Raw genomic sequence first — 26,601 nt, forward strand, 5'->3', positions numbered from 1 at the left:
TTACAAAATATCTTCATGGAACATGATCTTAACTTAATATCCTAATGATTTTTGGCATAAAAGAAAAATGGATAATTTTGACTGATACAATGTATTTTTGTCTTTTACTAAAAAAATTCCTGTGCTACTTAAGTCTGGTTTTGTGATCCAGAGTCAAATATAGTCTATAATAAACTAAATATTTGCACTAGCAGGAATGTGCAATCAGATACTCATGGTGGTTACTTGGCAGTAACAAGAAAAATAGCAGTCTGTGCTGTGTGCAGGTAGGTTTACTTGATAGGACTAGTTGAATGTTCACTAATTGTTCACTAAATGGATGTTGAATGTTCTTAAGAGTACAATGAGTGAGGTCAAATGAAGTTAAAGATGGCGTAACACACAGGGTTTCTGCCAATCTCATATTAATCTTGAGTACCTATAGAGTAGAATTGCATACCTCATATCTTCGAAGAGTATTTAGTTTGATCACATTTATAAAAGATAGATACAGTTTTACTGGCTGAAACAAAGGGAGTGCGCACCCATTGTCAACAAAACACTGCATCAGTTTCACTCACCGCGTGGGGTTCATGTCCGGCATCTTTTGGCGCTGGGACGGCTCCACATATCAGTTTCAAACATTCTCCAAATCCAGCGTTATATCCACAGTTTATATGCAGTGAACAAACAAACACCTGAACTTTGCGCACATCTCTCTGCAGGGCTTTGCGGTCTTTGCTGAAGCTGTTCCCATACCACACTGAGATGCAATGAGTTAAAACCTTTTCTATGGCCCATGAATAGAAAGTTTTCAGGATTGTTGGTGAAACCTGAATTTCCTCAGCTTTATTCACCTGTGTCTGAATGTGTGAAGTCAATGTCAGGTCCTCAAGAGATTATAACACCGAGGTACTTGTAATTGAAAATTAGAGTTTTGAGAAGCCATTAAGTCATTGTTTCTCTCTTCACAGTCAGAACTGAAAATAATGTGTTTGTGAGTGTAGTGGGTGTTATGAAATAAAATGTGCTTCATTTATGTGACATGGTTAGTTTCATAGTGTTTAATACAATAAATAATCTATATGTTTTTTAGGTAATCCATAAATAAACTATATGCCATCTATAAACCTATTTTCACAAATAAAACTCACTTATTGATGTTTGTTAAGACTGTTGTGTCGAATGTTTATAAAATAATGTCTGTCAAACCTTATTTTCTGGACTCTTAACTTACTAAAAAATAAATGGTTATCATGTACAGTTAGTGAGCATATTCATATATTTTTTATGCATTATAAATATATTTTTTAATAAACTGTAGACATTCATTTAAGTAAAGGAATATTTTAATTTGATTTCATGGACTCAGGATCTGATTGACCTAGAAATAGTGCATAATAAATATTATTTAAAATCTAAATATTTGTTGGATTTTTACATCCAAACTTCCAAAGACATCATCAAGTTTTCTTGTAGCTGAGTAGGTACTTGATAGAACATTTTGTTAGCAGTGGAAAGGTCATGGGTTTGATCCCCAAAAAGAAATGCTAATTAAATACATATCTTGAATGCACTATAGGTTGCTTTACATAAAAACATCAGCATCATAAAATGTAAATGCTGAAATCAATTTGAAGGGTCTTGTGCCTTCTTGCAGGTCACATATACCTATGTGTATATTTTAAAACTTAATAATAAATGTCACTTGGTTTAATTCATATGTTTAAGTGTGACATCGGTGTACAAATCATTTTGGGGTTGGTGCGTTTGATCTTTGCCTGTAGTGGCTCTACTCGTCCACTGGGGTCGCGCTGTCAATAAGAATCTAAATCTGTCGAGATGGTCATGGCGGAGGGCACAGCTGTTCTGAGGAGGAATAGACCAGGCACCAAGGCGAAGGTAAAATGAAATGCCCGTTGAAATTTAGCTTATTTAATCAAACCCATTTCTGTTCCTTATTTATATTCTGACATAATAATTAAATAAAGACGATTCGCTGTTTTGGGAGCGGAAGCCACAGCTAAGTTAGCAAAATAGCTAACTTAGCATGTAACGTTAGCCAATAAAATTCAAATACAAGTCTAAATAAAAGGTTTTCTTCAAGTGTTGGTGTGTCGACATAGTTTTGCCATTCTTTCGAAAGTATGAAAATATATAGTAAAAAAGGAGTCAGGGTGTCTGAAGCCTGAAGTTAGGTTTTCATGATCTTGCTATCTCAGTAATAGCAGTCAGCTAACATTAGCAGCCGTGTAAAAATACCCGGATGATAACCACTGTCGAAGCTCATAAAACATTTATATAGTTAGATATTAAACACAAATCAGCGGATAGAGTCATTATACACTCATGAACTTGGTAGTTATTGTATGTAACGTTAGCTGCTTTGAGTTTGTTGTGTCTTATGAAGTTATGATGTATGTATCGCTTAAAAATGACACCTATGTTACAATATATTATTACATACAAAGTACAAGGCTCGTTGGAATGCTTGATTCTGATTGGCCAGTCGCAACATTTGCAGTTTTGTTATTCCAAGATAACACCGAATCACATTTACTCGCGTTGCTGTATTGAGTAGTTTTTGTGTACTTGTTCTTTTTTAAGTAACGTTAACTTTTCTGTATATCTGTAATTTTACTTGTACATTTACATGTTTAAACGCGTTTCAATATATACAATTAGAAACTGTGACTATTGTTGGTGTTGCACAAAGCAGTTACTTTTACTTTTAGTAAATTTAAACAAGCTGCTTTTACTTAAGTATAATTTTTGACTGGCTATATTACTTGTACTCAAGTTTAAATTTATCAAAGTAGTAGTACTTGTATTTAATAATATTTTTTACTTTTTCCACCTCTTCTCAAACAAATAAAAACTCACGGTAACCTGGATGCAGCAAATCATTTTGACAGTTTTGTTTTGACTAATTAAATATAAATATGTCTTTTAATAACATATATGACATTATATTTACAAATGATTCAACCAAAATGCCTGTTTGTGACATTTGAACGTCGTTTCTTACCCAAGTAAAGTAAACGGCTTTTCCTCATGGAAGCTCTGTAATCGGTAAAAATTAGCTAATGTAATATTTCTAATTCACATTCCATGTCCAGTTTTTTCTCATGTGCCAAGTAGCCATGTAATAAGCGGAATAATGTACAAGCAGCCTGCTGTTATTGTGAAATAACCCCCTTCAGTGTGAATGACAAACAGCCAGACACATAGATTCCTGCGTTATTAGAGAAATATATGTTCAGCCCCTCCTACGAAGGTTCGAATATTGGGTGTTGATTACTACCGAAGCTTCGAAGTTCCAAAAATGGTGTTCGGACCAGCCCTAGTAATAGTAAGCCATCCGTATCTATGGTGACCATGGTCACTGGGGTCTTGCTATAAATTACTTTTGCATAAATTATAAATTACTTACGCACTGTGGATGCATGGATCACTAGATCGCCTAGCATCAGGCGTCTGCTCAATTACGAGCCCAGGGGTTGTAAGCTCTCACGCAAACGCTTTCAGGCTCTCTCACTCTGCCCAACTAAACAAATCTCACGCCAAATAGCAAGCAAACGGTAACGCAGATGCGAATGGACAGATGACAATAACGAAAAACGGAAGGAGGATCACTCTGCGTGATGGCAACGTGCTTCAGTGAATGTTTAATTTCAGACAAAAGTTCAGGAGAAGCACGAGCAGATAATGCACACGGCTGGTTCGCTATCAGCAATCTCAGCATCTACCTTATCAGCTCAAGAGAGAACCACTACAAATAGAAAAAGCTGTCTTACCTGCATTCAGCATCCCTCCAGTACCCCGGCTCCTCACCACGAGCCTCTGGGATATGCATAGGTGAACTCGTGAATTATCTATTAATGAATATTTCGCGCATAGAATCACCCTTTTTTTTTATTAAAGTCCTCCCATAAAAATCTTCATATAGCCTACTGGGGTCTCCTGGGAGTGACGTGAGTGGGCGTGGCTCATTGTCATTATTGTCATTCAGTGCCAACAGCGGAGACGCGCCCCCAGCGTCCTACTCATATTTCCAAGATAACTTATTTTATTTACTTAGATGTTTTTTTTTCTCTATTCAAATTTGGCTGGGTGGTTAATAACACACTTTTCTGTTGTGTCAAACTCGGAAGACATACACTAGTCAACATTTGAAGTGGATCAAAAAAGTTAATCAAAATTATCCTAAGACGAGAACAGGTATTGTATAAAAAATCATGTATAAACATGTAGGTGTGCTATTAATCAATGTTGTCATCAATGGGAATTCATTCCTCATCCCTTTCGATGATGCCCAGACATGATCACACATTTGCAGCTGTTCACCAAAAAACTGTTGGTTGTGCAGTACTTATGTGATTCACCTGAAGTCACAATGGACTAGAAATGCCTCTTAAACTTTATTGCCTGCAGTGGACAATCTAGTGCCTTTGGAATGCCTCAAGGAATCAGCAAAATGGTCTTAATGGAGATGAACTGGATAGTCTACTGGACTGTACTGTTGTCACTCTGTGGAAAGCATCAGTGTGAAGACTCAAAACAGGAAAGAAAGTTTTTCCAGTTCAACAAAAAAATGTCATTGAACATGTTACAGCAGATCAATAATCTTTTTACTGTAAAACAAGCATGAATTCCATGGTTAAACAAATGCAACAAACAAGTCATAAACAAAAAAACAACAAATGTTATGCATTGAGACAACCATTCAGTAGGCAGTGTTACCACCTCTGACATTGATCACAGCCTCACATTGCCTGTGCATGCTTGAGATCAGGTTTTGGATATTCTGTTGCGGGATGGCTTGCCATTCAAGTCGGGTGCCTGGGCTGGCCAATCCATCCTTGAGATGCCCTCGTCCTACAAGAATTCCGTCATCAGCCTTGTTTGAAGAGGGCTGGCGTTGTCATCCATAACCACGAAATCTGGCCACATTGCACCAGCATACGGACGCACAACTGGTCTCAGAATTTCATCTCTATACCTGTGGCCTGTCAGACTGCCATTTTTGATAATGACAGGCTCTGTCCTTCCACCCATGGAGATGCCTCCCCAAACCATGAGCGATGATCCGCCAAAACGATCATGCTGTACAACATTTTGTGACATTTTTCTCCCCAGAGTGACGACAAACCCTCCTATGCCTGTCTGGAAAGTCCACACAGAACCGGGACTCATCTGTTAAGAGCACTGTACCCCACTCATTCAGTGTCCACCTGCAATGTTCTCTGGCCCACTGCAGACATGCCAGTTTGTGTGCTCTGGAAAGAGGCACCCTCAAAGCTGGTTTTCTGGCTCTCAAGCCAACTTCATGAAGTCGTCTCCTCAGTTTAAGTGGATATTCGTGTCCCTGTTGCATCCAGAAGACCTCATGTCCAGCTTTTAGAGCATTAAGTGATAACCAGTTCCCAATTATGGACAACTGACATCATGTCTGGAGACCATCAAAATTCATTTTGGATGAATTTCTTTAATGACAACACTAATTCTGCACAAATTGTGAAAGAAACACATTTTGAATTTAGAACAACTTTGAAGAAAGGTTTTGATCCACTTTAAACGTTGACCAGTGTATTTGAATGTCAGTCTTGGGTCTTTAACGCCTGCCTCTAATTCTAGTAATGTAAGTTTATATAACAAACTGATTTTATCTTATAGGATTTCTATAACTGGCCAGATGAGTCTTTTGAAGAGATGGACAGCACCCTGGCTGTACAACAGGTGAGATTTATAAAGGTTTATGCTACTGACATTAAAAACACTTTCAATCCTACTTTTAAAGGAGTAAAGTTATCCCAAAATGAAAAATCAGCATTTTCAGTGAAAAGCAGACAGTGATCATTTTCTGTCAAACACTAAACATTGTAAAAGACACGATTGTTTACTTTAAAGAAAAAACATAAAAATTGCTGTTTTCTTTGCAACATGTTTTTATATTGTGATTTAAATTGTTGTTATTGATTGTCATTGTTTTTCATTGCAGTATATTCAGCAGAACATTCGTTCAGATTGTTCAAACATAGAGAAGATCATGGAGCCCCCAGAGGGCCAGGATGAAGGGGTTTGGAAATACGAACATCTGAGGTATGGTTTTATTCTGATGGTTTGATTAATTTAGGCTATCAGATGCCCTTTGCTGTGAGTCTTAGAATTGTGTACATGGTTTTAGCTACAGTATGTCAATGCAATGTCTGTTTTTCATTATAGACAGTTCTGTTTGGAGCTCAATGGCTTGGCAGTTAAATTGCAGGTAAATAGATCAAGCTTGCATTCAACAAAAAACACTAGTATGCACTGCATACTTTGTATGTAACCGATCATTAACTATTTTTACATCATTAAACATCTAGAAATTATGTTTGACAATGGTTGTTTTGCTCTAAAGAATGAGTGTCATCCGGACACGTGTACCCAGATGACAGCCACTGAGCAGTGGATCTTTCTGTGTGCTGCTCATAAAACTCCCAAAGAGGTTAGTGTTTTCAATTCTCCAAATCTTAGAAAACTGATATACTTCCAAACATCAATGTTTCATAAAGAAAGCATGCATTAGTTTATTACAGGAAATCTTGTTCACTCAGATGAAAGCTCTCTGCCACCGGTTTGTTCCTGCTTATGATAAAATATTTGTTTGTCTTGTCAATCACAGTGCCCTGCCATCGACTACACAAGGCACACCCTTGATGGAGCTGCATGTCTTCTCAACAGCAACAAGTATTTTCCCAGCCGGTAAGTATTGTGGATTTATAAAAGATATTACATTTTTTTTTTTTATGTGAACATGAACAAGCAGTTGGTGCCTAAAGTAAGTTATGTTGAGTGATGCAGTCGGTGATGCCCTCATTGCTTTCTGTGTAGCGTCAGCATTAAGGATTCATCCGTGGCCAAACTGGGCTCTGTTTGCCGTCGCATCTATAGGATCTTTTCCCATGCTTACTTTCACCATCGCCAGATTTTTGACAAGTATGAGGTGAGCATAACAATAATTTCATCAACTGTATCACATGGGTTCTATAAAAATTTGTCGATGAGATAAATTGTTTATGTCTTATTGTGTGCATGCTATGTATTTGTAAAAAAGTTCTTGCCTATTTAAACCGTTCCAGATCAGAGTTTCTATTTCAGTTAATATGTTACCTAAGATAGCAGCGACCTATGTAGACAGTAGATGTCAAGGCAACTCACAAGGTTTTGAAACAAAGATATTACTTTAAATAAAAAACTCAGCATTGTAAAAAAACATTACAATGCAAACTATTTTCACACTTAATCTGTATTTCCTGTAACGGTCAGTAGGAGGCACCTTTACACACCTTTTTAACAGAACAGTTGAGTGATGTTAGTCATGGAGGAGAATGTATGTTTAAAGACTATAATTTCCTCCTCACAGAACGAGACTTTCTTGTGTCACCGTTTCACTCGGTTTGTGATGAAGTACAATCTCATGTCTAAGGACAATCTCATTGTGCCCATCCTGGAAGAGGAGGTCCAGAGTGCCACTGCAGGTGAAAGTGATGCCTGAGCCTATAACCTATAGCATCCACACAGCGGTGGCTTGTCATTGATAACTTTTACACTCACTTATGCTTTGTTTGATCTAAATTTCATCATTCAGCTGTAACATTCAAAATGTACCATCAGGAGCTCCTTGTACATATCTCACTCCTCTATGATCTCCAGTCTAAATCCTGCTCTACCAGTATGAATTACTTCTTTTCCCTCTTTACTCTAAACAAGTCCGGTGATATTCACCCTGTCTCTTCCCTCATTAAGTTATTACATGGGTGGAGGGCTCACATATGGCCCACTATGTCTTTTTTTTTAATAAACTCAAATGTATGGTATTTTCATTGTCAATTGTTAATAAAAGACTTGTACCTAGCGTACTCTATACGGATTTGTTTTGGTTACGTCATGTTAGCAAATTGATAACACAAGTACACAGTTTATTATGAGGTAAATATCCATTTAATAAAATACTACAAAACTATGCCTCACCATGTTCAAATCTTAAAATACTACAGCTGGAAAATAATACTGATCAGTTCTGGCTTATAAGATTAGAATAGAATACGATGTACGACATCTTACTCAGTTTTTCATTGCTCATGTCTTATATTTATAGCAGCATGATAGTGTTTTGCAAGCTAAAAATGAACTTGTATTAGTCATTCCTCAGAAAGGGATCAACATTGTCAAGGCAACATGACACATACAAGGTTAATGCTTCTACTCAAAGGAATCAGGTGCCACAAGCAGCATGAATTTGACCGAGCTGAGGAGAACTATGTTACAAATACTGTACAAATAAAGTACACTGCTCAGTCCTTAAAGCAGTTACTGGAATTTGACTCAACATGCAAAAATGCTTGAAGTGTTGAAGAGTAAATTGCTTTTCCCTTTTGGATACATTTTAAAAATAACAAAATCTTTAGGAGATCAATATATAAATTTAACTTTAGCACCACTTAAGGGTCATGGCACATATTAGATACAGAGGACAATCATATTTGCATCTCAGACAAGGAGGAAGCTCTGCTGGCATCCTGTGCAGAATAAAGAATTCCTTTTGTTACGATTCCAACGTCTACATTTTCCTCATGTAAGCTTGTCCAAAACAAATCTTCTCATCCTAAAGAGTGGCCTGTTTGGACACTCGAGTTCCTGAGTCCGTCACACTGAACCATTGCAGGTGTTCGAATAAACAACTGATTGCTGGTTCACAAATAAGAGTTGAACAAAACAGGAAAAATTAACTGAAAACAAAATTAAGACGTGAGGAAGGACAACCTTCCTTGAACGGGATAAAAGATTTGTTGAAGTGCTTATTTTGTGACGCGTGACTAAACCAGAACATTTTGTGAAGTGAAATACTGATGTGATATTTGTGGCAAATAAAATAAAATTTCAGTGTCATTTCCTGATACAATGTTTTTTAAATGTTGGATAAACTGCACTTTGTGCTTTGATTAAAAAAAAGAACTGACCTCTATAGTACATTATGGCTTTGTTAAAAATGTACAAAAAGTGCTTTGTCTGTAAAATAGGGATGAAAATCTCTGTTTTTTTGATGATAGCTGCTTAAAACGTATGCAGATCTTCATAATCAAAGGTCTCCATTTCGTAGTGAGAGAACTCCAGATAAGAACCCGTGTCTTACGAGTTCTTCACATACAGGTGACCTCTGCGGCCCCATCATCTTGCTCAAATCCTCCCTCCTCTAGATGGGAAAGATCACTAGGAAATCCCCCTCCAAACACTGGGAAACCGCCGATCCCCCCTGAACATGGAGGTGACAGCTCTGCGCTGGTCTCCTCAACACCTCCACTTACGGAATGACTGGAAACCTCAAGTCTCGTACATGCCTTGAGTAATAAAAAAGAAGATTGTTAAAACAATGTCGTGTCTGTTGTTATGAAATGTAAAAAAAATAGAAAATAGTGTTATTTAAATCACTGATTAGGTCAGCTGAGCACCTGGTTGTGCTGTGGTACCGTTTGGCCCTTGACAGGTCTTTGGAGGAACACAACTTGTTTAGTGGCGAGATTCCCTTCACTGGAGGTAAGAAAACAGTTAGTTTGGGATATAGTAACAGTGTGTAAATACATGTCCTACAGGATTGTTATCATGTTAGATTCCCACCTATCATGACGTATAATGGGAGTGGGCAACACACAAGTGAGCAGCCAGCCAAACTCTGCTAATGTGTCGAGGAGAGGACCGTAGTCAGTCTTTACATTTGAATCCTGAAAAAATAACATTCATAACATTGTTAAAGGGATAGTTCACCCAAAAATGAACATTTTCAAACCGGTTTAATTTCTTCGTTTTGCTGAACACATAGGAAAATATTTGAAAAAATGTCAGTGACCAAACATCTCATCCACCATTTATTGCCATAGCAGTGAAAATAAATACAATGGGAGTAAATGGGGGATGAGATGTGGTAGGTTATTGACATTCTTCCAAATATCTTCCTTTGTGTAAAGTAGAACAATGAAATTTACACATGTTTGGAACAGTCTGAGGGTGAGTAAATGATTACAGAATTTCCATTTATGGGTAAACTGTCCCTTTAACTACAATATTAAACAGGAGAATTTGTGTGAATGCAGTCATACTTCTATAACGGTCCACTGTTCTACTACAATAGTGTCATTGGCAGGTGGTGCTGTGCTTTTCTCCTCATAGACAAACAGACCCTCTAAAGACCTGGGAACTGGCTCACCTGTAAAAAACGAAATTCAAATGAACATTGACTGATACTATGAGAACAAGCATCATTCATCAGTAGCACACATATGATTTAAGCTACACTAGCAGTTCTGCTTGGAAACGCTGAAATGAAAGTGTATTGCAGCACAATACCCAGGGCTCATTTAATCAGACTGGAAGCGTGTCAATGACCTACAAAAGATAATGAAACTGAACTATTTCAAGTCCATGTGCAAGGAAGACAAAGTTTGTTGAGATGATAAAGCCAACAAGCTAAGTAATATAACTTGTGCATTGCTGAAGATAAAATGATTTAAACGTTTTTTTAAAAGATTTCCTATACGGGTCCACAATATCAAATGTAAATATGCAACCATCTCTCAACTACACACAAACACGCATGAAACACACACACCAGATATCTTTCCACAAACCTCTCATTAATACATTCATGAAGATATTCATAAGCACACCTGTTCAGTGAGGTGCCAAAAACTAAAGAAAACAGAATAAAATTATGCTTTGGAGTTTTCAAAATGTTATCCCTGTAAGTGGAATTACAGAGTTAGCTTGTAAATTGCTTCTCATGTTCCACATTTAAAATCCCCAGATGTTTCGAAACATGCACTCAGACAAACACACATCTGATTTAGCTACTATTAGTCTCGTGCGAAACAGGAAATGTGGTCGTGAGGGTTAGACGTGGGATATAAATATAGTTCTGGTTGGGTGGGGGAGAAGAAAAGGGAAACATGGCTTTGGTTAAAGATTTAAAGCAATGACGGAGGAGAATGATGGAGATTATACTAGCACAAATAATTGTGAAACATTTCAAACATATCAAATCGATCAGTTACTATAGAGACGGTTTCAGCGGCAACAACATAAACGTTATGTGGCTTAAACTTAACTTCCGGTAGACCTCCGCAAAGAATCAATAATTGTTCAGTAATTTAAATGTCATTTAATACAATTAATAACAATAAAATCAGAATCAATATAATTAAATACAAAATAAAATGTTACCAAACAGATATGTCCGAAAAAAACGTCTATACATATTATAATAAATTTAGATTTTGCGATTTATAACAGCAATTTATGACAAGATAATTCACAGTATCCTTTAGCCAGGGACATTATAGAATACTCCAGAGACGATAAGGGGTTTAAACAAAGGTCACGTTTTTCCTACCAAACGCTAGACAGCCGGAGGGAACAACTATTTTTAACACAAAAAATAGCATTGAAAATGCTTATAAAAAGAATTTCTAGATAATGTTGACGTTCAAAAGAAAAAAAAATCATGTTTACACTTTATGCACTCAACGGCTGTAGCTTTTCTATAAAAAGGAGGCGGGGCCAAAAATGTTATAGCCCAGCGTAGAGTGCCATAGCGCACAGTGGATATACATCAATTAAGAGAGCTACCTTTGTATGGCGTGTCCCAGTATACAAAGGAGTCTACCAATGACCAGCCCTTGCAGTAATAAGCCGCAGTCAGTTCCAGCCAATCAGCTTCCAGGGCACTGACAACTTGGCCTTTCCTGGAGACTCGCATGGACAGTGCACCTTGGTGGTAACAGCAGGAGAGAGAATCCAGTGGGGCACAACCCGGCGTCCAGGAGTGGAACAGTACCAACAGTCTCAGGTCTAAAAAAACAACAGTGAGGGAAGTCACAACTTCTTCTACAAATACAGAAACATGGACCCTGGTGGAATAACAAGCTATTTCATGCAATCTGACTTGTTAAGGCTGTTAAATGTGCTGGGTTCTCATATTTAATGTGATCAAGTTGTCAAAAAACAAGTTGGACGTTGGACGTTGAAGTATTTTTGTGTTCTATAAAATCCGCCATTATATAAATGTGATGAAACTAAATACTCTTCAAAGATATGAAATATTCTTACTACTCTATGGGTTCAAGAGATTTATATGAGATTGCCTTGCTATCTTGCGGACAATCTGTCCTAAACTTCTTACTGGGCAGAGGGCGAATTTGTGGTACTATCCTTGTGTTAAGACATAAAAGATGGTTCTCAAACTTTTTTTTCGTAAGGACCCCTTTGTGTAGAGTGCATTGCTTTGCAGCCCAACAAATAAAGCCTTATAATCTATTTTTTTCTGGTTTTTGGTCGCATAAAATCTATTATACACTTCATAAAATGTAACAAACTCTGTGGCCCCCCGGGAACCATCTTGGGGCCCCCCAGGGGACCACAACCCCCAGTTTGTTAAACACTTGTCTAACTGATTTTGATTCTTCATGGCAACGGGTGCAGGGGTCACATGACTGATGTAATGCCCAGAGGGTGAGGAGGCAAAAGACATTAGAGGGTTAAACTCAATTAAACTGACAATACTCACAAGAAACTGATTGAGGAACTCTTTTATTGCAATATATCAAAAAAAATCTGAACATTTAAGCACCTCTATATAAAATAATATTTTGTGGTATATTTTGTTGGATTTTTTATATGACCCAGATATATTCTTGTTGAGATTGATCTAATCATCCTTGATTCAAAAGCGTTTATCTTCCATCTGTGCACTCAACCATTCTGAACTGAAAGCATTCAATATAAAACTGGAAATTAATCCCGTTTTACATTAGAGATTTCAGACTCTAACATAAAGATTAGAGGAACGTCTGACCTTGGCTGTACTCACGGCCTTCTAGATCTCCATCTCCAGGGGGCGTGCGAGGTGGGGTGCGTGGCGGGGAACGGCAGCCCCTTCTAGGACTGGACACTCTGCTGTTACACCCCCCTCCTCCAGCCTGCTGGAGCACGGACCCCACAAACCTCACGCCACCCCTGGCATAGCTGTTCACCTGTGGGTACACAGACAACACTGCTGTAATGACTCAGTTCTTCTAAACCTTTAAAGAGGAACTACATTATTAGCAGATACATTTTTGGCAGAGAAAAACAAGTGACATGTAAAACAAGACATTTTGTCAGACATGTCCACTTTCAAAGCTCACAAACGTAAAATGTTCTGATTGGCTGAAATTAATTACTGGAATGCACTACAAGAATTTTTGTAGATTAACCAAGACATCATACACTTACAAAGTTTCAGATAGAAACCTGAAAGGCTTAGACTGAAAATCTAGAGCAAAATCTGAGCAAAACTCATGTAGTGTACTTTAGCTATTAATTGTAGCCAATCAGAACATTTTACGTTTGTGAGCTTTGAAAGTGGACATGTCTGACAAAATGTCCTGTTTTACATGTCTGACAAAATGTCCTCTTTAATCAGCATTTTGTTTTCAATGTAGAAGGTAAAATTATGTCTCATACCTGGTACATTCAATGTTCAAGTTTGTAAAAATGATATCTTATACCAGAGCTCAAAAATATAGTATAAATGAACAAAGCCTTTTGAGACACTAACCCTATCTATGAGCTGTCGTACTGTGTCACTGGTCAAAGATTCCCCCGGCAGTGGCCACTCCTCCACCCGCAACACTGGCACGCTGTCAATCATTGGCACTGTGTGTTTACTGCCACCACACACAACAAAAACAACACAGTTCCATCATTTAAGGCAAAAGCGCACATGGAGCCAGCTTTAAACAGGAAAACATCCATGCATATATTATTGCTGATGTTTGCCAGCCTCGAGATGTCCTTGATAAGCAAAAGCAAAAACGCTGAGAAGTTTAAACCCTTTGACCCCAACCGATAAGATTTGCTGTGTCGTGATCAAAGGAAGCAGCATTGCAGTCCTGTTTGTAAATGATAGTCTCTTAAAAAATAAGAACTCTGTGATCCTTTATTCACCCTCAAAACCTGTATGTGTCTCTTTCTTACTTCTGTGGAGTAAATTAAAAGAAAAGTCTCAGTTTTGTTTCCATACAATGCAAGTCAATGGGGTCCAGTGTTATTTGATTACCAACATTCTTCAAAATATCTTCTTTTGTGTTCCACAGAAGAAATGCATACAGGTTTGGAATGACACAAGATGTCAGTAAATGTTGAAAGAGGTTTATATTTCGGGTGAACTAACACTTTAAAGTGTAAAAATGCCTCAAGAAAATGGTGGATTCAGATTGGCTTCGTTGTAATGATCTGCAACAAATGCAAATGAGCTTTTTACACAGCTAAGAAAATATTTCACAGCTATAATGCGCTAAAGGGGATATTATTATGCAAACAATGGATTTGGGTGCCATGCTACATGCAACCTGCCTCAAAAAGCGACATTATCCCCACTATAAAGTACATTAAGGCCATGTCTCAGAATGTAATATTACGTCTAAAGTATTCACTTCTTTTCCAATCACAATACTAGTATCTCTCCCAGAATCTCCCTTTGAATATTTCAGTGTCACCAACCACTTCATAGATAAAATTAGTTCTCATTGGTTAAGCAAATCTACAATGTTCTCAGGGCCCTCCTTTCCTTTAAGATTTAACCCACATCTGTTTTCAGACACACTACAAAATAAGCCCCACCCACTCCAGTTAGACTGTCAACCCTTTACTATTCATCTCATTAAATATTCAAGCGGACTCATTAAAAGTTAATTATTTACTTTGGAAGTAACTGGGCTGGGTTTAAATCTTCCTTTCTGTTTTGGGTACAGGAAGATGTGGGTACAAACAGGGGGGGTATGCAGTTGTCATGGTTTACCTCGATTGGGGGCGGACCAGAATGGCTCGGTAGAGCAGGCTGCATGGCAGGGAGCGAGTTCGGCCCACGGCGAGGATGATGGGATGCATAGCGGCCAGTACGTAGCCCTGGGTGTAATAGGACTGCAGGGCATGGGGGAGCTCACACAGTGAGGAAAGATACTGAACAGTAGGCCGACTGCCTGTGGAACAAAACAGTAAAACACAATATGATCCTCACTGAAGACGAAGACCATATGGTATGAAGACACGTTCAGAATAACATAGTATATGAGATGGGGACATTGTTGAATACTGAGAGTTTGTGTGTCATGATTATGTTTATGAGAACAATAAAGCGGTGTAGGTAGACAGAAATGGCTCATTCTAAGGTAAGAAAAACAAAGTTTCATTATGTAAGGTCTTCATACACCTCTGAAGACATAGTTATGTATATTATATTGCATTTCTGTCAATAAGTCCTCCAAAAAGTTACACATTGGATCTTCAAGGTTGATTTGAGCCTATCTTTCCTAGGATGATTGCGTTTAGTGTGCTGTGCTTTTCTTCCTCCTGTCCGCAGGCTCAGATGGAAGATCACCCTGACGTCTCCCTCCTCCCCCAACCCCCAAGCACACTTCCTGTGTCCACAAAGAGCTGCTGTTCACAGGGAAGACTGGCCCCATGCCACACACACACACTGCCCCACAAACACAACATTCCACCACACACAACACAAACACACTCACACGCAAACATTCCCACACTTGAGCAAAGCCGAAAACAGAATTTTAAACTGCACATGAGAGATTCCCTGAACCCAAACTTCCTGCATTCTTAAACCATTTAACTGGTAAACAACTGTTAGTGTGTTTTACACCAGGCTGTCAAATCAGGCTCAGTGGTCAAGTTTGACCAAGCTACCTGCAGAATTCATTCCCACACCAGTCTCTATTGCATGCATGTTTGTTTGTTTGTTTACAAGATGCAACATCACACCTGAGCAACACTGATGTGTTCTGGAGACAATGGCCCCGAGGGGCCAGAGATAGAGATGGCATTTACAGAGACACCAGAAAAAGACTCAATTTGTTCCAATGCCCTAAACACCCCCTTTCCACCACACTTCCCTACCACCCTCTTTTTAACTCGCACACAGACGCCTCTGTTCTCTAAAGAGACACATTAGAAACTGTGCTGTGTGTTGTTTATAAGAGGGAGAATTAAGAGAATATATAAAACGAAAACCGAGTGAGACGAGAGAAAGAATACTGAGAAAGAAAGAGTCTGGAGGTGTGAAAGTTCAACAGGGAAACGGGACATAGTTGAAAATGAAATCTGAGAAAAAGACGTTAAAGGGAATTTATAGGGAACGTTTATGACCCGGGAAAGGTTTAGGAGTGAAATATGACCTGGACATGTTTCGTTGAGATTCATTCAGCCAGACGTCAAAAATTCACAGCTGTTTATCTTGGTCAAAAGCAAAGGACCACAAAAACTTACTACCTCTGCTGGATTGTATTTGTTCCCGAAAATTGTATAGACTTTTAAGTAAAAAACCTTAATCCTTATAAATCCACCATAAAGGGAGATTATTCCACATTGGGAGATTATCAGCGCACCCCCACAGAGAATGAGGGAGTTCGGCGACAAAGTCTGATGACTTAACCATGCAGTGGCACAACATTTTATTGAACAGCTGCCTTCTAAAATAAAAGTAAAAAAAAATGTTGTCCATCTTTGTATAGATATGACAGTGGAGACTGAGACAGGAAATTATGGGATGAGAGAGAGGAAATCAGAAGCCGGGAAAGGTGCACGAGCCGAATTTGAACTCGCCGGAAGTGCTGATGCACAATATGTCGGCACACAGTCCACTGGACCACTTGGCGTCGACAAATTAAAGTAAATTTAAGCAAATGTTAAGGCTACAGTTTGTAAAAAACGCCGCTAGAGGGTGCACGATCAAAATAATAACAATGGCGTGGCTTGGTTATGCTTTGAAAGAGCATAGAATGATGGGATATGTTGTCTTCAACTCCACCGCTGATGCCCATCAATCAGACGGGAACGAGAAATCATGTTAGCGGATGAGGCAAAGTAATAAAGTTTTATAAATGATGCGTATAATTGTGGTCCATACATAAGGGACTGCTCGAAACAAGCTTGATAGACGCTAGACAAGACTTCCACATTTGTCCACGACACTGTTGTCATGTGGTTTGTAGGTCAGTAAAGGCGGCAACAAAGTGTAACGCGGATATGATGCCATTGACTGGTGCTGCACAGCCCCCTGTCACTGTTTAGAATGCAGATTTTCACACAATTTACAAGTAGTCGGAAACATTTGAGATATTGCAAATACTCAGCTGAACAAAATATATGGTGTATTTTGGATATTTTACTGCAAAATTATTACAAACTGTACCTTTAAAGGTAAATGACATCATAATGTTGCTGCTATATGAACAACAGACTCATTCGTAAGTGTCTTTTAAATGCTGATCCTTGGTCAGCTGGGGCCATTTAATCCTTATCTTTCCACCCGAAAGCAGTGAAACCGATCATAGGTGCCGATTAAGGCCATTCGTTGTAAATACGTTTGCTGCCTCTGCAACACAGGGACATCTGGCTTTCTACAACCAAACACCTGTCAATGCGTCACACAGTCTTTGCACCTAATGCCACACACTCCCTCATCCCTCTCCAGAGTTTGATGTTCAGATGTCAATCTAGCAGGTCCTAGTCCTATGGTTTTCGTTAGTTTAAACTATGTCATGAACACACAGTTATGATGAACTCTTGCATTGCAAATCGCTTTGTGCAACAGACAAGAGCACTAAGGTGCAACACAATCATGATGAAAACAAATTAGTCATAGAAACTAACCATGTTTCTCCTTCCATGAGATGTAGAACAGTCCAAAAGAGATTAATTCACAATGTCGTTATGCCAACTAAATAATTGTGTTATTTGGACAAGCAACGCCCCCCACTGTATCTATATATTTATATTTACCTATCAACATGCTCTTGTCCAAGACCCCCAAAACGATTGAACTAAAAGTAAATTTCCCCTTCTCTCAAATACAAATATTAATGCAAGCCTTGCATTGTCAAACATGCTTTATACTACTTTATAACAAGGTGTGGTTCATGAACATCCAGCAGCAAAATAGTTCAAAGGTACTGCCACATCATCCTATAACCCTTTAAACAAAACAAGCACAGACATAAATACAGCCGAGTTTCCACACAGGAAAAACATGGTAAACACAGTATGTGAGGCGGATCGGTCTAAATAATTTGAGTTCTGACTTCAACGGTGTTAGACACAGTAGCTTCAAGCATCTGTTCACAAGGTGTGCTCAAGAATGAACATTTGGAACAACTTCACGTGCAAAATATATTTTCCCTCCACATGTACATTACTGTAGACATGTTTATGTTCAGGTGAAACAGTACAGTCTCTGACTTAAGAAGTATCATATTATGATCTATAATCATTTATCACCCAAACACAGAGGATGCCTAAACAAACAGAAACCCAGTTCTTGACTGCTCCCCCTGAAATGCATAAGGCATGGGATATGTCCTATTGGAGAATTCAACTGTGCTGAAATAGTGGGATTATAAATATTAATCGAATCTGATTCATTGTGTCAATAGTCAAGTATTTGATGTTCCTCTTTGTGACTAAGTGGCATAACTTTACAGAATAAATGTTTTTTTAGAAGATTCATGTCGGATTTAAAGACTGGCCAGGTGGAGACACATGACACAAAAAATGCTTCACATTCCGATCCCTATACATCAAATATCTACATACCATTGCTTCAGCTATGGACGTGAACAGACGTGCATTGTGATAGATAGAACTATAATGTTTACGCTTATATTTGGTCTCTGTATTCTCTGCACTACAGTTCTATAGCTTTGGATAAAAGCGTCTGCCAAATGGATAACAAATATAAATCTATAGCATTTAAATAAATCCCCACACTTTCTATGGCAAGGCCAAAAAATTTGGATGGAAACTGTTGCACAGGGGGGAGGGACGACAATATGACTGTCACCCGGGTGCTACTGTCTGTAGTCCATGCGTCTGCCAGTCTGAGACACCATCCAACCGTTAATAGAGGGGAAAAAACCTTCCTGACCCACTTCCACATGTGATGAAGCTCCGGTGCTGTTGCTGGGTAAAATGGTTTAAGCTCTTTAGGGCACGGATGCCAGGATCCATGATGCCAGGATGTCACAAGTTTGTCTAAAGTAATGATTGCATTGGCTCAAAATCTAAAATCTAAAAAGAAATCCCCAGAAATGATGGATTTAATGGTTACAAAGGGACTTGTATCGTAATGGAAACTATAATGGTCCCTGTGGGTCTCTGCTGGTAATGAGTTGGGTTTTATCAGTGCAATGTAATCTGGCAAAAAATGAACCAATAGAACGGTCAAATCTTACAGGAACAAAACCACACTGTCCAGAATTTACTGGCCAAACACACACTAGTTAGAATCATTTTGAAGTAGTTTTAATAATAAACAGATGGTTCATAATGGTGTTTGTAATTGAAACCATTAGAATTTCTAACGATTTTTGTTCTGCAGGGAAGACATCATTTTAAGGGGTTTAAACTCTGGCAGTTTGCAGCCATGTGCTGTCTAAAAAGGAGACAACCTTCAAAACGCCGAATGAACAACTGAAGATTTTTATTAAATACAAGCTTTTGCCAAAACTAACTTTGGTTACTAACTTTAAAGTAGTGCTAATGCTGTATGAATCGTTCTGTGTAACAGCGGTGGTAAGTCTTAATATTGAGATTTTACTATATTATTACATTAATACATACATTACATCTGACATTTAGAGGTCAATTTTTTTTCCATGAAACGTTTTCTAAGAAGCGCCACGTGACGCCAAGACTTTAATTTACGTTGCTCCAGTGATCTGTAACGTTACCTTCCAGACTGAAGTCCAGCAGCACATACTCGTACGCAGAGTCCGTCTTGGTCTCGACTTGTGGTCTTTTTAAAGTGGAGTAGATTTTCCCCAGACTGCTGTCCTCCGGGTCCTCCAGTTTCCGCAGTCCGCATCCCATTTTAGCGGAACCTCCGGCACACTCAAGGCAGGACACGGGGCGACCCACTCGGCCACACACACAGGACTCCCGCTCCCGTATCTAATGGGTTTGCTCCATATTGCAACAAGTTAATCCTTTGGGAGTGGCACCAGAGCAAGACGATGTGCAGTGACCGATCCTTTATAAGAAAGCCGCTTAAGTGGAACTTGTATGGAACCGAGAGATCACCGGGTCCTGCTACGTGGGCTTTGTTAGACTGGAAATGAAAAAAACTTCTCGAAGTTGTTCTGCAGTAAAAAAATCATAAGATTCCTCCTAACACCTCTACGAGAAAACCACGTTCATATCCAGTCTCACAAAATTGCTCCGATAAATAAATAAAGCATGTGTTCTGCTGTAAGCGCGTTGAAATTGATGAGTGGGCGTGGCGAGGGAGGATATAATAAGTAAACCAGGGGCGTGGCGTGGGCGTGGCCTGCATAATAACTGGTGTGGTCGTGGTGAGGAGGGAGTACTTGTGGCGTTTTAAAAATTGTATAGAAAAAGGAATTTTATTAGTTCCACACATAACGCATACATATAATTTACAAATAATAAATATAATTTCCCACCTTTAAAATGTCTTCTCTTTATAGTAAAGATTGTATGTATCATTTAAGGTACAGTATATCTTTTCAAGGTGATCGTTTTGAAATAATCTACTAACCACTCTTTTACATGTTTTTACATTTACTCTTCTCTACATTCCCCATCAAAGCCAGTGAACAGACATAGATTTTTTTAGGTATGCAATCAATGTTTGTGTCTTTAATTATTGTGGATATTTCATAGTCGCTATTTTCAGTCCTGTGGAGTTTTTAGGGATTGTCAAAGGTAATGTAACATTGAAGGTGCATCTGGATCTTGTGTGTGGTATTTACTCACGGGATTGAATCACAAACATACACTACAAAATATGTGCAACTATGAGCTCATCTTCAGACAAGTAGGCTAAACGATAAGAGCATTTTGTTAATAAAAATGAAAAAAAGACAATAAAGGAAGGAAGGAAGCCTCTCAATGGGGGGAGCAGAGGAAAGCTAAGACAACTGAAATCCTTCAACTTTTGTATTATGCTAGTCTATTTTTAAACTGTTGTGTGTGAACCAGATATTACCCAGGCAAAAAAACTAAACATGAAACTACCGAAGTAGCTTGCAACTGTACCACCTGTCAACCTTATGACTGTAAACAATGGTCACCTGCTGGCTCACAAAGCGATGCTGACTGATTTGTTAAAAAGCAACATTTCAGTGGCTTTGTGTCCAAAGGAAAACAGTTATGATTAGGGATTAGTTTCCATATGGCTCAGAATAGATGCTTAAAAATATGATATTTCATATTTTCTGTCATTCCAAACTGTGTCAAAAACAACTCAATCTTGCCAGTCCATCACACTTTTTCGCTCATGGTTCGAAAATAGCTTCACATTTTCACAAAAAAGCCTGCATCCTAGACCATGCTTAAAAATAGTTTAAGATTTACAAAAAAAAAAAAACATGTCTGGGTCCTACACCGGAAACCACTGTCATTCTGGGGCCACACCCAGAGGATACTGTGAAGGAAACAAGGAGGAAGCAAGCAAATTACGTACTGTGTCACTGAGTACAGAGTTAAACCTTTATATTCGTATTTTTGATTGACACAAATCCCTTTGCCCTGGAAATATAAAACACAAATAAAGAGTTTAAACTGCTTCGTAAAATAGACATTCATGACAAATAACTCTACACTCTAGTCACATCTCTGTTCCTTTGAGATTAACTGGCCTACATCAATTCTCACTAACACATTAATCCTGATTCTACCCTGCCATTATCACAACCTATTCCTGAACTCTTTTGAGATTTTACCGGAATGATAAAGTGCAGCTTTATTTGAATAAAATCATAGCCTCCTCCACTCTTCCCTTTCCCTGTGCCATTTACACATTTTCTAACATTCTCCTAAATCTTACCTTTTATCAAAACATTGTTTTTTATAGTAATATAGAATTTGTACATTCTTGTGTTAAATACTAAACTACATGGATTATTCCCATTCTTGATAAATTGCATTTGCAATGTTATTTTATCTCTTACTGGTTATCTATGCACTGTATCTTCATCATTTTATTTCAAAAACACAAAGACACCTATACATTATGTCTATCAGTAAGAAAGTAATATGTGACCCTGGATCACAAAACCAGTCTTAAGTAGCAAAGGAACATTTTTAGTAAAAGACAAAAATACATTGTATCGCCAAAATTATCGATGCCAAAAATCATTAGGATATTAAGTACAGATCATGTTCCATGAAGATATTTTGTAAATTTCGTACCTTAAATATATAAAAACTTTATTTTTGTGAGTGGATGGCCTGCCATAGTGCCCCTGATTAACAACTTCAAAGGCAATTTTCTCAATATTTCGTTTTTCCTTAGATTGCAGAATTTTAAACGGTTGTATCTCAACCAGATATTGTCATATTCTAACAACTCATACATCAATATAAAGTTTATTTATTCATCTTTCAGATTATGAAAATCTCAATTTCGAAAAATTGACCCATAAAGCTGGTTTTGTTGTCCAGGGTCACACATTGGCTCATAAAGCCCTTGTGCTGCAAATTCATTCCTTTATTTGTGACATGCCCAAGTGCCCCATCTAGTGTAAAACAGCCGAATAATCCCTGAATTGTGATCTGAAGTACTCAAAAGCAAATTTACTAGATCTGTGGTTCTCAAACGTTTCAGATCAAGTACCACCTTTAATAAAATGAGTTGTTCCAAGAAGCACCTAAAGAAATTATCCCCCAATTATATTATATTATTAACAATAGAACACTTTTATTATTGCTGTTTTCAAACTAAAGAACATGTTATTCAAATAGTCACCAGTAATAGTGGACACATAACACCAGTAATTTAGTGCACACACAGGTAAGTAAACAGGGCTCTGTAAATTACTTTAATGGGGGATTTATTAACTTTGTGGGGACTTGCAGAAATACTACAAATTTATATTAAAGACAAACAGTTTGGAAACAATATTTAACACAGACGATGATTAAATATAAGTTTACTTAAACATCAAGAGAACAGCTTTGTATAACAGACAGAGACTTAAACTTTACTGCAAAACTAAATCACAATTCATTCATTCAGCCTATCACAAGCACCGTCTGCTCCAGCTCAGTGTTTCATCGACCAATGATAGGCCTAAATAAACAATAATTCATACAACTATATTACACATAGATGTGAGCCGTATTTATCGATCATGTATTTAACATTTGAAGTTGTATTTAAAACACGGAAGGTATATTCAAATATTAATAAATAGTATTTAGTTTTTAAACACCAGGGTCTACTCAAGTGCCACTAACGTTACAGTTTGAGAACCACTGTACTAGATTATTTAATATAAGAATATAAATACGATGTCATAAATGCCTATATTCTGGCCATTATGCATATAATAACCAGTACTAGTAATGTCAGTTAAATTTAAATTGACTTCAAATAACTTATATGCATTTGATGCTAATCTTATGAAAAATCACATACTTAATACACTGAACATTTGTGTCAGGTATTGCAGATAGAACCCGGATACGAACAGCAACAACAACAACTTAAAAGGACAGGGAAAAACAAACCAGCCCACAAACAAAAACAGAGCTGAAAATAATAGACCATATAGATAAGAAACAAGAGCCATGTGCTTCACAAAACACAAGAACCAGGGCTAGATCTAGAGTGTCAGGATCCAAAGCCCATGCTCAGACAGAGAACATAAAGCTGTCATGAACATACCAGAACATACCAGAAAAAACATCTTCACGAATGATAGGACTGTGACAGTTCAACCAGCCAAGTACATAACCATTCTGTTGTTAGGTTTTTGTCGAGATGTATTTCAAACGTATCTAAAAATTACGGTTGTTTAGAAACACTGTTCTATCAGTTAAACAAATGCTTTCAGCACCATTTGCACTACTGAAAATCAGTGACTGTTAGGTTCCTCAGGAACTCATAGTTACCTCATTCTTGTCAATACCCCGAGAGGAAAAATCTTGTTTATTTTTATCCAAATGAGGAGAGTTACATATGAATGAGAACACTTCGCACTAACAAAATAAAATAAACAGAAGTATCAAGTGTTGACTTTATGTACTTGAAGATATCTGTGCAGCCTTTGTTTTCAGTATGTTCATATTTTTAATTATGTGAAGAGATGAAAAATACAGATTTGAAAGTATTTGTACTGGAGTAGCTTAACAGAAATGTAAAAAGACAACATTCTGAATGCACAGTGGTGATAATTTATGTTGAAATGTTGAAAAACAATGCGAAAGGAAAAAAAACATCCTGATTAATTTCCCACCAAATTCTATATTGTTTATAGTGGACTACAACTTTGATACTGACTTTTCTGTGCCAATACAAAGTAAGGACACAAATACACCCTGCACCTGCTGCTATCTTATTCTTCATCTAACAGGGAGGAAATAATAAGAGCTGAGGAGTGAAGGACACAGAGATAAGGACAACACAACCCTGACAAATGTGTAGCCACTCACACCCGCAGAGGCTGCTGGGAAATAACATAACATGTTCTTGTTGTTGCACATAATAGCCGTACCCGTTTACATAGGCTACTTACAGACTTACATAGTTTGCAATTAAAAGAAAAACAAGGCATAAGTAGCCTATAATAAAAACATTTCAACCTTATTGACATGCAGTCAAAACCTAGTTTATTTAGGCCTTCGTCTTAAAATCACAGATGTAATTGATATTTGTATTATAATTAACTGATTATTTATATGAAGAAAAATGTGTTGAAAATACAGACAGGTGTGATTGAATGTCTGATATTTAAAAAAAGCTAAAGCTCTGTAAATCTTTGTAGTAGTCTATATACACCACAAGAGGATACTGTTGCTTCTTTTAAAGAAATGGCCTAAACATGCGTGTTTTCATAAATAACATGTACCGAAATTAATAGAGACAGTCAAAGACTGTAAGTCTAAACAATCAACCGAATCAAACGAATAAATTAAATTTTAAATATGAAATAACATTCTAAAGTAGCTAAATCCATTTAACATGTGCAAGAAAGTTTGGACATAGAAAGCAGATTTCTTCAACTCTACAGTTTTCAAACCTCTGTGTCTCTCAAGCTAATAACCCAAACACAGACATCCAACATCTTACACCAAGTGTATACTTTTGGCTGAACATGCTGACCAAAAAGTTCCCTGTATTCTAACAACGTCATTCTCACAGAAAGAGCTTAGTTTATCCATGACAACATGACCGTATGGGAAAATCTGCAAAGAGGTGTTAGAGTTATAAATGCAGTGCTAATGACCCTCGGGTTCTGTCTATATTTCACAGAGGGACTCTATCTACAGCAACTGCACGAGTCGCCTCATGAAAAGCTTTTCACAATCTTCTTTACTCTGCATTTCTATGACAGTTTAACCAAATGTTTTTGCATGCCACATACTTAAGGTATGTAGACCTACAGGGCAATCCAGATCACATATGAGATTACATTTTTTGTTTATGTTCTCAGTGTAGTTTTGCTGGCTGCCTCACAAAAATAAGCACAATGGGATGCAATAGCTGCATTAAAGATCCATCCATTTTCTACCGCTTATCCGAACTACCTCGGGTCACGGGGAGCCTGCGCCTATCTCAGGAGTCATCGGGCATCAAGGCAGGATACACCCTGGATGGAGTGCCAACCCATCGCAGGGCACACACACTCACTCATTCACTCACGCACTCACACCCTACGGACAATTTTTCCAGAGATGCCTGCATTAAAGATCTTCAATTTAATTAGAAGAAACTTTATTTGTCATGACAGTCATCCCTACACTGTAAAAAACAATTCCGTAAAATAACAGGACATTTTCTGTTAACGGGAAAAACAGAAACATACCTTAAAATAGTTTTTCCCTGTAAAATTATAGGATATATAATATATAAATATATATTAGATGGTCTCCCCCATTTTCTCTTAAATTTGTTTTCTTTTTCTGTAAATTTTGCATCCTTTTTGACCGTTTTTCAAAAATACCAAAAAAATCTGTAAAAATACTTTCTTACACAGTCTACGGTTTAACTGTGGTAACCGTCAGTTTTGGTTTTATTTGTAGTAACCAGATTTACTGACCAAAATAACAATAATTGTTTAACAGGCTAGTTGGATAGCTTCAGTTAATCTTTTGAGATTTTCATTGAATTAAAGAAATTAAACATGTCATTGGCGGGTGCAAAAGAGCAGGCCTAAGTGTAGCCTGGCTGATTTGCAGTTTTTGGGCACCTCAAAAAACACATATCCAACAAAAAGTTGTCATTACTATAATCGTATCCCCATTTTGCCTGTCCTACACAACACGGAAAAGTGATACCCCAAGATTTCTTCCCTCCAAACATCTGGTGAACTCAAATGTGTAACATTCCTGAGTCTCTTTTGCATGGCTCCTCCTCTTTGAAACTCGAGAGATTAGAATGTGTTCACCGTGAGAGCATCTGATTGGTAATGAATCACGCCCATCAAGAGCTCAAGTACACGGGGGAGGGCTTATAGGCTCTAAGAGGTGGTGCCGGTTTGTGTGGCGTTTCTCTTGCTCTTCTTGACAAAC

At 37.8% G+C, this 26,601-nt stretch overlaps 2 protein-coding genes across 2 annotated transcripts; one reads left to right on the forward strand and one right to left on the reverse strand.

Annotated features, from left to right (window-relative positions):
- The first annotated feature begins 1,795 nt into the window (after window positions 1–1,795).
- Window positions 1,796–7,879, forward strand: mob4 (MOB family member 4, phocein). The gene is made up of 8 exons (XM_056754791.1): window positions 1,796–1,881; window positions 5,656–5,718; window positions 5,981–6,081; window positions 6,205–6,247; window positions 6,383–6,469; window positions 6,647–6,726; window positions 6,856–6,967; window positions 7,388–7,879. The coding sequence occupies exons 1-8, from the start codon at window positions 1,822–1,824 to the stop codon at window positions 7,517–7,519; spliced, it is 678 nt and encodes a 225-aa protein (XP_056610769.1). The 5' UTR covers window positions 1,796–1,821; the 3' UTR covers window positions 7,520–7,879.
- Window positions 7,880–7,982: 103 nt separating this feature from the next.
- Window positions 7,983–20,306, reverse strand: rftn2 (raftlin family member 2). The gene is made up of 9 exons (XM_056754789.1): window positions 19,797–20,306; window positions 14,855–15,035; window positions 13,613–13,721; window positions 12,869–13,046; window positions 11,644–11,865; window positions 10,119–10,225; window positions 9,640–9,743; window positions 9,474–9,552; window positions 7,983–9,362 (listed from the first exon to the last, which is right to left on the reverse strand). The coding sequence occupies exons 1-9, from the start codon at window positions 19,933–19,935 to the stop codon at window positions 9,165–9,167; spliced, it is 1,317 nt and encodes a 438-aa protein (XP_056610767.1). The 5' UTR covers window positions 19,936–20,306; the 3' UTR covers window positions 7,983–9,164.
- Between the last annotated feature and the right edge of the window lie 6,295 nt (window positions 20,307–26,601).

Source organism: Triplophysa dalaica, chromosome 8 (genome assembly GCF_015846415.1).
Source record: "Triplophysa dalaica isolate WHDGS20190420 chromosome 8, ASM1584641v1, whole genome shotgun sequence".
NCBI lineage: Eukaryota > Metazoa > Chordata > Actinopteri > Cypriniformes > Nemacheilidae > Triplophysa > Triplophysa dalaica.

Bases quoted from the DNA above. Each gene is read 5' to 3' on its own strand.
- mob4 (XM_056754791.1), top strand. From the start codon at position 1,822: ATGGTCATGGCGGAGGGCACAGCTGTTCTGAGGAGGAATAGACCAGGC. The intron at 6,470-6,646 runs GTTAGTGTTTTC...TGTCAATCACAG, and splicing joins CTCATAAAACTCCCAAAGAG to TGCCCTGCCATCGACTACAC. The intron at 6,968-7,387 runs GTGAGCATAACA...TCCTCCTCACAG, and splicing joins AGATTTTTGACAAGTATGAG to AACGAGACTTTCTTGTGTCA.
- rftn2 (XM_056754789.1), bottom strand. From the start codon at position 19,935: ATGGGATGCGGACTGCGGAAACTGGAGGACCCGGAGGACAGCAGTCTG. The intron at 9,744-10,118 runs GTATGACTGCAT...TTATTTTTTCAG, and splicing joins AACAGTGGACCGTTATAGAA to GATTCAAATGTAAAGACTGA. The intron at 9,363-9,473 runs GTGCTCAGCTGA...TTATTACTCAAG, and splicing joins CGGTACCACAGCACAACCAG to GCATGTACGAGACTTGAGGT.